Source organism: Vipera ursinii (assembly GCF_947247035.1).
Source record: "Vipera ursinii genome assembly, chromosome: 4".
Classification (NCBI taxonomy): Eukaryota; Metazoa; Chordata; class Lepidosauria; order Squamata; family Viperidae; genus Vipera; species Vipera ursinii.
Genome location: NC_139514.1, coordinates 16,007,128 through 16,020,356, shown reverse-complemented (window position 1 = coordinate 16,020,356; position 13,229 = coordinate 16,007,128). Strand labels below are relative to the sequence as shown.

The 13,229-nt window shown below is 38.0% G+C and overlaps 1 protein-coding gene across 1 annotated transcript; it reads left to right on the top strand.

The window, feature by feature from the left end:
* Positions 1-3: 3 nt before the first annotated feature.
* Positions 4-12,677, top strand: LOC310640239 (collagenase 3-like; the record flags this gene model as incomplete). The annotated part of the gene is made up of 10 exons (XM_083362416.1): positions 4-132; positions 615-853; positions 1,527-1,675; positions 2,397-2,522; positions 4,822-4,983; positions 5,537-5,654; positions 7,162-7,295; positions 8,010-8,169; positions 10,383-10,486; positions 12,577-12,677. The coding sequence occupies 10 exons, from the start codon at positions 4-6 to the stop codon at positions 12,675-12,677; spliced, it is 1,422 nt and encodes a 473-aa protein (XP_083218542.1).
* Between the last annotated feature and the right edge of the window lie 552 nt (positions 12,678-13,229).

The following is a 13,229-nucleotide window of genomic DNA, read 5'->3' as shown; positions in this document are numbered from 1 at the left end:
AAAATGCATCCAAACTCTGCAGTCGCTTTTTTTCTGTTGCTGGGCATGTCCTGTTGTTTTAGGTTGCCGATTTCCGACGAGGATGAGGATGATAGTGACGAGTTCACAAAACAGGAGCTGCAGTTTGCAGAGGTAATGCGATTGATTCGTTAAACTACACATTTCCTGCATCTGTACTTCTTCTCTGTGTTGCCTTCTTTATCAATATCTTCTCTATCAATATCAGTATGGATGGGAACTAATCAAGGAAAGAAGCCACGTAGAACTAAGGTGAAATTTCCTGACAGTTAGAACAATTACTGGAATGACTTGCCTCCAGAAGTTGTGGGTGCTCCAACATGGGAGATTTTTAACAGATTGGACAACTATTTGTCTGAAATTGTATAGAGTTAAATGCTTGAGCAGGGGATTGGACTGTTGTTCCTCTGTTAACATGTGACTGATAAGCTTCAATATGAAAGACCTGAACTTTTGTTTTGGTGAATCTGTATGGAATATTATTACTTCTATTTCTAACTCTGCTAATGATTTTCTTTTATGTTACTATTGCCATCAGTATTAAAGTACCTTATTGGGAAAAAAAACTGCTTTTCCCTTTTCTTTCTTCTCTCCAGCACTATTTGAAAACTCATTATAATCTCTGGTCAAGTCCCGCTGGCATCTTGAAGTCAGGCGATATATTTTCCACAAAACTTCGAGAAATGCAATCGTTCTTCGGGCTAGAAGTCACCGGAAAGCTGAATGAAGAAACCTATGAGTTAATGAAGCAGCCCCGATGTGGTGTTCCTGATGTGGGAGAGTACAACTTTTTCCCCAGAAAGCTAAAGTGGTCCCATAATAATTTAACATACAGGTGAGAAGCAGCTTGTTTCTAGCACCAGAGCCAAACAATTTGTGTTGATGGATTTCCCATCACCCATCACCTATCACCTATGCCCCAAGGGGAAAAAAAATAAAAGACTGGACTAAAATTTTGGGGATGTTTGATGGCCATGTTGGGTGGGATAATGAGGCAGAGTGATAAGATGTTTTTAATAGAAATGACAATATTATTTTGAATATCTTCCAAATCTTCAGGGGGACTGTCTACTTTTATTTATTATAATATCATACAAGGTTATTTAGGATGAATGTTATATATTACATATACAACATTAAGATTAATCTTCTGAAGCTGCTTTATGGTTGGACAGTGTTTAAACAGCTTTAAACATGTCAAAGCAACTTCCAGTAAACCAACCACAAGTCTCACAGACCCGAACAACCTAAATTATTTCCATTATGTGTGAAATGTATCTTTTTACAGCCACTTCTAAAAATAAGGGAAAATTACTGTTTCTTTTCTGCCAAAAAGAAAAATATCCACACTTTTGGTGTCTAGAAAACCTACTTTGTTAAATAAAAAACTGCTTCTATTTGCCAAATCAAAAGGATAAGAAAAAATATCACATTATTGTCACCAAATGTTTTGCAAACTTTTTCTGAGTCTAAAAAAACCCCACCATCGTTTGTTTGGTTTTGGGCAGGATTTTAAATTATACCCCGGATCTGAAAAAGTCTGAAGTGGAGAGAGCCTTCAGAAAAGCGTTCAAAGTCTGGTCTGATGTGACACCACTCAACTTCACCAGAATTCGTACTGGCGTAGCAGATATCATGATTTCCTTTGGACGGAGAGGTAAATAGTGAAGGAATGGCTACCACTATGTTTTCTTGATGAAGCCATTGAGGGTATGGTTACTACTAGTTTGATGGGTATTTGATAATGCTGGAATCACAAGCCGAATGTCCAAAAACCTGGAGAGCAATGGTGGGAGAGGACTAGCATTGTCTTATCTGTATTTGAGAATATTTTTGTATGCATTTGATTGATAACATGAAGTGGTGGGCTTCATTTGTAGCTGGTCTAATCCAGCTTCAGGGCTTTTCTGTTCTTTACTTGCCTTTGTATGTTAACAGAAGGGTTGTCACTTGAGTTCACTGTCAATTAAACATACTAATGGTATTTATAAGGGATGCGGTGGCTTAGTGGGTTAGGACGCTGAGCTTGTCGATCAGAAGGTCGGCAGTTTGGCGGGTTGAATCCCGAGTGCCGTGTAACAGAGTGAGCGCCTGTTACTCGTCCCAGCTTCTGCCAACCTAGCAGTTCGAAAACACGTAAAAAAAATGCAAGTAGAAAAATAGGGACCACTACGGTGGGAAGGTAACAGCGTTCTGTGCACCTTTGGCGTCTAGTCATGCCGGCCACATGACCATAGAGACGTCCTTGGACAAGCGCTGGCTCTTTGGCTTTGAAACAGAGATGAGCCCCTAGAGTTGGAAACGACTAGCATGCATGTGCGGGGGAACCTTTACCTTTACCTTTTAATGGTATTTATTACCGTTCCATATCTTTGTAGAACATGGTGATTTCTATCCTTTCGATGGACCTTCTGGTCTCTTGGCTCACGCTTTCCCTCCTGGACCAGGTTCTGGAGGAGATGCTCATTTTGATGAGGATGAACTGTGGTCAACAGATTCCAAAGGTAACTAAAATGGGTTTTAAAAAGCATTTCCACTCCCTTCGTGTTATTTGGTTCTGAACAGTATTTTTTTTTTAATTCCATTTATATCCCGCCCTTCTCCGAAGACTCAGGGCGGCTTACAAGCTTAGCAGTAGCCTTCATTCTATGTATATGCCTGCTTATTAGGGCTTTCACACACACACACCCCAAGCGGCATTATTACAAAGTCAGCTTAATTGCCCCCAACAATCTGGGTCCTCATTTTACCTACCTCGGAAGGATGGAAGCCTGAGTCAACCTCGAGCCTGGTGGGATGCGAACCTGCACTAATTGCAGGCAGCTGGTGTTACTTAAGGAGGCATTATTTGATGTTTAACCAGTGACTTCTTTCATAACAGACTTTCCTTTTGGGGGAAATACATGAATATGATTCATCATTGTTCAGCTTTATAATTTCAAAGTCAGTATGGGGCAGAGCTGTTTGTTTTGATTAGTACTACCTGACCAGTACCAATGGCATCAATTAATTCACTTCCTATTTGCACAAAGGTGAAAGAATATTTCATTCAATTCCAATCAGATAAATGTTCATAACTTTAGCTGTTAGTAGCACTCATCTGACCTTGAAAGCTAAGCAGAGTCAATACTTGGATGGAGTGCAGAATTCCGGAGCTGTTGGCAAAAGTTCCTGAAAGCCAGTTTTATTCTGCTGCCAAGAAAACTGTGGAGGCTTTTAAGAAGAGATTGTACAGCCACTTGTCTGGAATGGTATAGGGTATAGGCCAGGGGTAGGCAACCTTGGCTCTTTTATGACTCGTGGACTTCAACTCCCAGAATTCCTCAGCCAGCTGAGGTGGGATTCAGCTGGTTCTCACCACTTTGGCAGAACCAGTAGCTAATTTTTTGTTGTCCAGGCCCAGAACGGACTTCCGAAAGCGGCAGCCACAGAGAGAACTGGTTGTTCACATATTTGAATCCCACCACTGGGTATAGAGTCTCCTGCTTGAACAGGGAATTGGACTAGAAGACCTCCAAGGTCCCTTCCAACTCTGTCGTTCAGTTATTATGTAAGAACATTCCCCAGAAGTCAACAATTATCAATTCATCTCAAAAAAATATTTACTTATAAATTATGCATTGGATTGCAGCCAGAATTAAATGTAATAGCTTAAAATAGGAACGGACCACATTTAGCTCCCTAGCCCTAATTGTATGGTGTCCTGGAGAACTTTTAGGTCATGGCATTGAAATTGTGTACTAGAGAATAGTAATGTGTTGGCAATAATTTTTCCCCTCTTGCAATGGAAAAAATCCAGGAAAATAGGTGACTTAATTTTGTTGGGGGACAAGGCAAAACAAGGGGACCTTGGCCCAACAAATCTTTCTCAGTCCTTTTGAAATCTTGCCAAGAAAACTGCAGGGACCTATTTAGGAAGTTGAATCAACACTGACTCAAAAGAATCTCTCTCTCTCTCTCTCTCTCTCAATCTCTCTCTCTCTCTCTCTCTCTCTCTCACACACACACACACACACACACACACACACAGACACACACACAGACAAACACACAAGATCTACAGGTAGTCCTTGACTTATGACCACAACTGAGCCCAAAATTTCTGTTACTAAGTGAAACATTTGTTAAGTGATTTTTGCCCCGTTTTATGACTTTTCTTGCCACACTTGTTTAAGTGAATCACTGCAGTTGTTCACTTAGTAACACGGCTGTTAAGCAAATCTAGCTTCCCCATTGACTTTGTTGTCAGAAGGTCGCAAAAAGTGATCACATGATCCTGGGACACTGCAACCATCATAAATATGAGTCAGTTGTCAAGCATTCAAATTTTAATCATGTGACCATGGGTAAGCTGTAATGGTCATAAGTGTGAAAAATGGTCATAAATCACTTTTTCCTATGACGTCGTATCTTCGAATGGTTGAGGACTACCTGAATTAACTTCTCCAAAAAATGTGGGGGAGGGAATAATCAGAACATATTTCTAGTGACATAACAGCAGCCGTCTCCATGAATCCAAAAGTCCTTGGCGAATGAAAACCCTAGTAGAAAGGGAAGAAATTGCCTTCAGATGCAAACACATAGCCTAACCCCCAACTTACCTATCTAGGTTGGTAAGTAATTATACAATTTCAATTCATGGAAAATGAAAATATTGGAGGAGTCCGTAAGACTAATTAAATAAACACTTAAATGGTGACTATTATTATTTTAAGTGTTGCCAAAAGAAACCAGGTTTTCAATCTGGCAAAATTAGGATGCAAGCTTGGTTGCTCTCTTGACACAAGCCATACTGTTTCCTAGGATATAACTTGTTTCTGGTGGCTGCCCACGAATTTGGTCATGCTCTGGGACTTGAGCATTCCAGAGATCCAGGAGCTCTGATGTATCCAGTCTACACATACACAGGGAACACCGGCTTCTTGTTGCCAGATGATGATTTACAAGGGATCCAGACTCTTTATGGTAAGCTGGTGTTTTGAGGTTTCTTCTGCTTATTGAAATGCTGTGCCAAAACCTGCCTTGCAATTTCTTAAGTTTTTTTCTTCTTCTGCAAAAGAGATGTTTGCTTTTTTCCCCTCTTGTTATTCTCAGAATGCTTGAACGTTTATTTGAATTTCTCTTTGAATTCGAATTGACTACTTTCTTTGAAGCAATACCAAACTTCCAGTCTTGTGGTTTATTGTTACTGATCTTTCCATGACTCTGAAACTTTCCTAATGGTCCATATCCAATTTTTTTTAAAACGCCAAAAAAACACCACCCTAATGGGAACATTTTCCGGTTAGAGACTTAATGAAAGTACGGGGAAATTGGAAGCAGTGCAAAATTTGTATAAGTTGTTTTCCTCATTGTAAATGAGAAGAGAGGGGAAACTGCAAAAATGTCATGCATTCCATAAATATTATTTAATTAGTGGATAACCCAAATTATTAGAATGACATGCATAAATAATTATGGACTAATATGATCACAATATGTAATCTAGATTTAATGAATAAACAATGTATTGACCCAGGTGCAGGAGATCACGATCCCCATCCTGATCATCCAAAAACCCCTGAGAAATGCAGTGAAAACTTAACACTTGATGCTATCACAGAATTTCGAGGAGAAATGATGATCTTCAAAGACAGGTAAATCATAAATGAAATACAGTATGAAGGATTTCTTTGCCATTTCTGACTTCATGATATATTTTACTGATTAAGGAAGGCAATGATTAATTATAGGATTACGTTGCTCCAACTGTCTGCAGATCTTGAGATCTGTATGCATATCATCCAAATGTTAAAGATAAAAATATGTTTGCAACAATCCCTTTTCAAACCAATGATTAATCACTGCATGATGTTAAAGATCAATTCACTGCATTGTATGCTGACTTTATTTATCCATTAATGGCTTGTTTGGTATTGTGTAAAAATAATCTAGTCAAAAACAAGCAAAACCAGCAAATATACATTGTATTATGTTCTGCAAAACAAATTGTGCATTATGTAGATATCCCCATCTTCATCACCATCATTTTATTCAACATTTTTATGTACATACAATTTTAGGGATAGACAATCTGTACAGTTGGATTGTTTGACCATTATGGCCTGCATAGAATTATATTAGTAATCAAAGTACCTTGAGATTTATCAGAATCAAATTGGAAGTCACCACAATGACTCCAGTTGGCCCTTTCCAAATGTATATTTTGAGTCTGAGACTTAATTAAATTGACCTACCAGTATCTCAAAAGGTTTGGTGAAAGGGTCGTTGAAAACTGTGCTCATATTTTAGGACTATTCTCTGCCTGCATTTATTCATGACATAGTAAGAACCTGCAATATCCCTTTTGGCTCTGTCCCCATTCCATTGCCTTTATTTCATCTCCATCCCATGATAGATACAAGCTTAAACTATCATTAACTGTCGTGGTGTTAATGTTTTCCCTCTGATTCCAAGAGTATCTCCCACATGGATAAATCTGCTAGGCCTGGAAGGAGTTTGGAGGGAAGATAGTGACTGGAAACAGACAATAGATGGAGGATAGACATCACAGGTGTCTGTGTGTGTGCATGTGGGGGAGTATAATACATTTTCTTCCAATATTGTTTTCTGCCAACACAAGAATGTATGCATTCCTCAGTTTAATTTAAAATTTCAAACTTCAGATCAACAAAGGGGAAAACCCTTAGTGACGCCCAAAATGCATGGCTTTTGTTATCTCTAATTATCTCTATCTCTTTCTATCTCTGATTCCTAGAATAAGAAAACTAGTATAAGTATATGGTGCTATTGAACATATGCATGATAATAAATGTGCTTTATAATTTGAATACTTATATTCAGGTTCTTTATTGCTTTTTTACATTATCTGCTGGTGATGCCTCATGATGGTTATTATAAAAAGAACAACAATAAACATTAGCAATTACATTAAAAACAGTGTTTTAATGCCCTTGTGAAATGCAAGCCCAGAGGTCAGTTCCCTCAATTCAATCACGCAGTTTAATGGTTGTTGCATTTGTTGGTAGCTATACAATGTTGTAGCTATACAATATTGTCTCAACTCCAGACAATATTGACAACCAGTCAGTATGTTTAATAAGATGTTGGCACTTTATAACAAATCTTTCCTCTTCCTATTAGGTTTTTTTGGCGCCTACATCCTCAGATGGTTGAAGCAGATTTGGTGCAGATTAGATCATTTTGGCCAGAAATTCCAACCAAAATTGATGCAGCATATGAACACTCTGACAAAGATCGTGTGCTGCTTTTTCGAGGTAAGTTGATAATGATTTTTTTTAAAAAAGTTCAAACTATCACTTCCCATCAAAAGTGATATTCCAATTTCATAATAGTAATAAAAACTAAAAAGCAATTATGAATTTGCAGTTGCAAATATAATTCTATCATTCTAAAGTTACAATTAAAACATAATTTAAAGTCATTTAAATACAAATATCTGTTGAATAAAGTTCAGGTTCAGAGTTCCTTGTCTTAGTCATTGAATGGGGAGATGTAAAACTTCTAGTGGCCTCTTGGATGCCTTTGCAGAAATTACAGGACTGAAGTCTAAATTTGCCTTTTATAGAAGTCTTCACTTCTATATGTCAATATCAGAATGAATACTAAGGAACTGAATGACATCATGGTTTTGCTACATTTATTAATGCAATTCCCCTGATAGAAATTGTATTAGAATGGGTAGTATTTCAACTAAAGTCAGGTCTTTCAAAGCTCACTGCTTTCTCCAGGACAAACTCAAAGTTCTGCTTTTAGATATCAAATTCAGACTCCATCAGGATGCTGCCTCTAATATATAAAGTAAGAACATCTGGCATTTTATACTTTTTATTCACCAATGTATCCTTCTGAAGTAATTCTTCCTTGGTCTCATTTCACAGCAATGAAAATGTACGTTAAAATTTCCTCAGCTGTAAGAATATATCATGAATATGATGGAATGTGGTTTGTTTTTTTTTACTTCTTTACAGGAAGAAAAGTTTGGGCTTTGAATGGTTATGACATAATAGAGGGCTACCCTAAAAAAATTTATGAATTGGGTTTGCCAAAATTCATAAAGACAATAGACGCAGCTGTCCATATCGGTGAGACTGGGAAAACTCTGTTTTTTACAGGAGAAAAATATTGGAGGTAGGTTGAACATTCTGCTCACCATCTTTTGTTGAGAGACAAAGATAAATATGCCCTTGAATCAAATTTGATTTAGGGTGATGTCGTGCTTATGGCCATGTAGTTTTTCATGACAATACAGGAATGATTTGTCATTTCCTTTTTTTTACATCTTTTTTTTGTCAGTCCTAGATTTCCTAGTGTTCTCACATTCAAGTAGATATCTGATTGGATACTATTTATCTATCAAACCTAGACAAATGCAGCCTGTTGTTACTATTTTCTGTGAGGCTGTGGTCAGATTTGTTTTTCATTCATTCTCACCTCTTCACTGGTTCTGGTTCATACATTTCATGGTGTAGTAAAACAGGGGTCCCCAACCCCCAACCAGTGGTGGGATTCAAGTATATGAACAACCAGTTCTCTGTGTGGATGTCGCTTTCAGAAGTCCATTCCGGACCTGGGCAACAAAAAATTAGCTACTGGTTCTGCCAAAGTGGTGTGAACCAGCTGAATCCCACCACTGCCTGTAGGCAACCTTGGCTCTTTTATGACTTGTAGACTTCAACTCCCAGAATTCCTGAGCCAACTGGTGCGAACTGGCCAAATCTCACCACTGCCCCCTTGGCCCTGTTCAGAACTGGGCCAAGTGCTGGGCGTGCGCATGCATGTGCAGCTACACTTGCACAAGTGGCAGGCAAGCACGCACAGCTCCATTGGTGCAAGCACCGGGTGCGCACAGCCACTGCTCACACAAATGGTGCTTCATGTATACACGAGTGCCACCACTCATACGGAACCATTCCCTTCCTCCTCCCCTCCCTCCTGCTGATTCACCAAGTTGGAAAGGTTGGGGACTGCTGTACTAAAAGACTTTTAATTAATGGGAGTTCAGTTACTTAGATTTATAATTGTCCTTAGAACAAATCCAGGGAAAAACAGGAATCTCCTTCATGATTGATGTAGGCCAAGAAAACTTTATAATTAAATGATTGTATCATGGTCACAGAGTCAGCCAGATGTTTACACAGGATTGCCATTTTTGTCCACCTATCAAGTCCTTCCCAAGAACTTGGGATAGGCAGATGATGTTTGACAGTGATAGTGTTAGAGATATCATCATAGGATGTAAGTTGTTCCAAGCAACACTGCCTTTTGCTATTAAGTGATGGGTGATTTTTGTCACTCCTAATGCTGTTCGAGTGGTGATACTATCCTTGCTTTCTTTTGCCATCATTGTTCTACTTCTATTTCAAGGTCTTTGTATTTTGTGGTTCCCCCCCCCTTTCTCTTCTAATCTGCTGTCTCTAGATACTGCAAGATTCACTACCAGACTTCTTTGTCTTTCTTAACAAGTCTGGTGTGTCATGTCATGCAGGCATTTGTCTGTTTGTATTGCTGGTAAGACCACAAAATATACAAAGTCATAGAAAATGCTTCAGGATATCTCTTCTGTATATGTTTATGTTTAGCTACAATTCATCATTTCCTTTTTTTCTGAATGGAGAAATAGCTGCAGGCCTGGTTATACCGGAAAAACATTAAAGTAAATATCATGGAAATTTCTCATTAAGAAAATACATTCCCTAAATTTTAAGCCACCAGTGTAATTATGCTGATCTGTTGCTGTTTAAGCTTACTCTATCTTTTCTGTTGCAGAATGTGAAACCATTAGAATTTATTGGGTAACACCCTCCACTTTATAAGTCTAATAAAAAAAATGTATGTGTGTGTGTGTGTTTCCTGACATAGGAAATCAACTTTTTTATAAGTTCCAATACATACTTCCAGCAGGATGTAACTAATGAAATGTAGTGAGGAGATTGATTGCTAATAAGGAGGGTGTGCATTCCACAGGAGAGACCACATAGCTCAGTTTTTATGTGTGAGAGAAAGAGGATGAAAACAGACCTTTCCTAATAATTTACAGAGTATACGTTAGATGTAGATGGTAAAGTCTGGCAAGAGTCTGTCTATAGGAGTAAAATCAGCTTGGAAGAATTTCTATGTGTCGTTCTCGGTTTTAGGCCTGACAGTATCTTTGGGGTGCCATTTAAGTGCTTTGTTTTTCTAGCACTTTATATTATTGATCAACCATCAGTTTAATATGGCTATTGTGCTTTGGTGTTTCAAAGAAATGCTTGATTAAAAAAAAGTACAATACATAGAATGCTGTAAATAAACCATGGATAACAATAGTAATGGTTTTTCATTTGTTTCCCTCTTCAATGTAGTTATGATGAACAGAATCAGATCATGGACAAAGACTACCCTAGATTTATACAAGATGACTTTCCAGGAATTGGTCACCGAGTAGATGCAGTCTATCAGAAAAATGGTATGTGTGTTTGACTTTTGATGGGGACGTTTGGAGGATTCCAGCATCCTTAAGTACAGTAACTACACTTTCTTCTAATCTATCTTTGCCACGGCCCTTGAGAGACTGGCCAAGTTTCCATCATTGTTTCTACAAAATCATGAAGTAGCGTTTTCCTGAGACACTGGCCATCGCTCTAAACAATCTTAACATATCCAACCTACCTGAAAGATATCAAATTAAGAGAGGCTCTTCTGAGAGGTTATGGTGGATTAAAGTAATAGGTAGTTTTAGCCTCCTCTTGGAGGAACCTAACTGAATCGTTAGCCCCTTCCTTAAAATTTGATATCACCCTTTCCTTTTCTTTCCTGGTAATATTAAGCAGAGCTCCTTTTATTTGGAGATTTGTAATAGGCTGAAAAAGGAGCCAGGAAGAAAACAGTCAAAAATTATTCCTGGGTTGTTGTCTTCTGCCCTTGCTGAAAGCAAGAGAGAAGCAACAATGGACTACAGTTTCTGTAACTTCCTTTTTAAAAATGGTGACAGTGTAATAAGCAACTATATCAACAACAGAATGCACTAGTGATTATACAATATTAAAAGAGCTATCTAAACAAAACAGGAAAAGGGGATATACAAATGAACAATCAAGGGGTTTACAACTGTCAAGGACATTTTCATTTTCCAACATATCCTTAAATAATTATGAGAAACTGAATATATTACATCATTTTAAAAGACTAAAATTGCCACTAAATTCTAGAGAAGGCGTAAACATCAATGACCATGATTAAAAGAATAAGTGAGAGTTTTTTGTAATTTCCAGAGCTATTCTATCAGTGCTGCCAAATTTAGTAATGCAGTTTCTTAATATAATGAGGCAGGAAATGCATAATTTGGGAAAGTGCTTTGGTCCTCTTTGAATTATTATCTCTCCCTCTGTAGTTCTCAGCCCATCCTTTCTCAACAAGAAATTTGTTTTTTTCCCCCTATCCTTCTGCAAAATGAGAATATGTGCAAATTGGCTTAGCCAGAAATAAACTGCCAAAGAAAGGACAAAATCATTCACAGGTGATATAGGAACAGTTTCACCCAGATCCACATTAGGGATGTGTTGGCCAGTTGCCACTTGTAGAGTGGGATTCTACGTACCTGCCAAAGGGATTTGAGTCCTAATCCAAGTTCTACAAAGACACAGACTTCTTTGACCAGAAGCTTCTGGATACTATACTTGATCTTAGCCAAAAGGCTGAGAAGTCTCCAGATGGGACCAATACTGAACTCTGAAGCAGATGAATAACCTACTAGCAGAATAGATAGAGGGCAGAATGTTAACCAATTTAATTTTCTGCTGCTCTAGCCAAGATCAAATGTTCAAAGGGTACAAGGATCTAGAAAGAAAGTGACTGAAAGTTTCAGACAAATCAGCCATCAATAGACACATAGAGCTAAACCACATTTACACACCACTCAAAAGAAGCAATAAAAAATTAGGAAGGAAAGAAAACTGTGGAAACACATCCCTTTCACAAGCAGCCTCAGAGGCAAACTATCAGGCAGAAAAGAAGACACTAATCAAGGAATCATCAATGAGAAAATCACATCCCTACCAAAACTGGCAGGGCATCATACTATATATCAGGGGTGTCAAACTGCTGGCCTGCTGGCCTGTTTCATCATACCAAAGCCGTGTCCACCCCATTGCCTGCAGTGCAAAAAGACTCATGATACATCGCGACACGTCATGTGACATGGCGAGTTTGACACCCACGCTATACATAGACAGAGAGAGAATTCCACATTCCCTTGCATTGATGATGTAACCTAGTTGAAACATCTGCTGCAAACAATCAAGCTCAGAGAGCACCAAGAATTCCACACGGTTCACCTGTGAACTATAAACACTCTGACTGAAAATTTCTTCCTTCCCCTGATTGGGCAGGAATATCCTGTGAATAGAATATACTTCCTGGAGTATCCTGCTGATGGAAGCAAACTCAGAATCTAATCCTTATGTTTTTTTTGGGGGGGGGGGAATGCATTCAGTACCAACAGCATTATGATAGCAATACCAAACAGTATTTCTTAAAATTAATTTTCATCTTTTACAGGCTATTTATATTTCTTCAATGGAGCACTGCAGTTTGAATTCAGCATCTGGGATGAAAGGATTGTTCGTGTCTTGAGAACTAACTCAATCTTTTGGTGCTGAATATGTTAAGCCAGGTTCTGAACTGTGGAATAATTTGCTACTCATGAAAAAGAATACTGTATGTGGATATTTTTTTTAACCTAAAAGCTTGATTCTGTGAACAAGCTTAGATAAAGTTGTCACTGATTTTATATTGTATATATGGGACATACAGCTATCAGTCTGGAACTGAGTTAAATTGAAAGGGTTTAGCTTTTCATAATGTATAAACATTTTGTATGGATTAACACTATTTAACAGTTGAATAAATAAAAACACCATCTTCCTGTCAAGGGCTGACTGGAGAAAAGAAAAAGCTTGGAAACCCGTAGTTGCCAGTAGGCAGCAATTGTTCAAAAATAAAATTAAAAATGGGGGAGGGAGGTATGGGGGGGGGGAATCTCTGAATTTCAGAATCTTGTGAAGTTGATTGTTTACATCAAGGATCATTCAGATGATGTTGAAAAAAAACAAATCATGATAAAGTTTGGCAGCATCCTGAGAATTTAAATAGTTTTATTTTATTTTATTTTATTTTATTTTTAAAAAATGGTTTTTAATTTAAATTGAGTT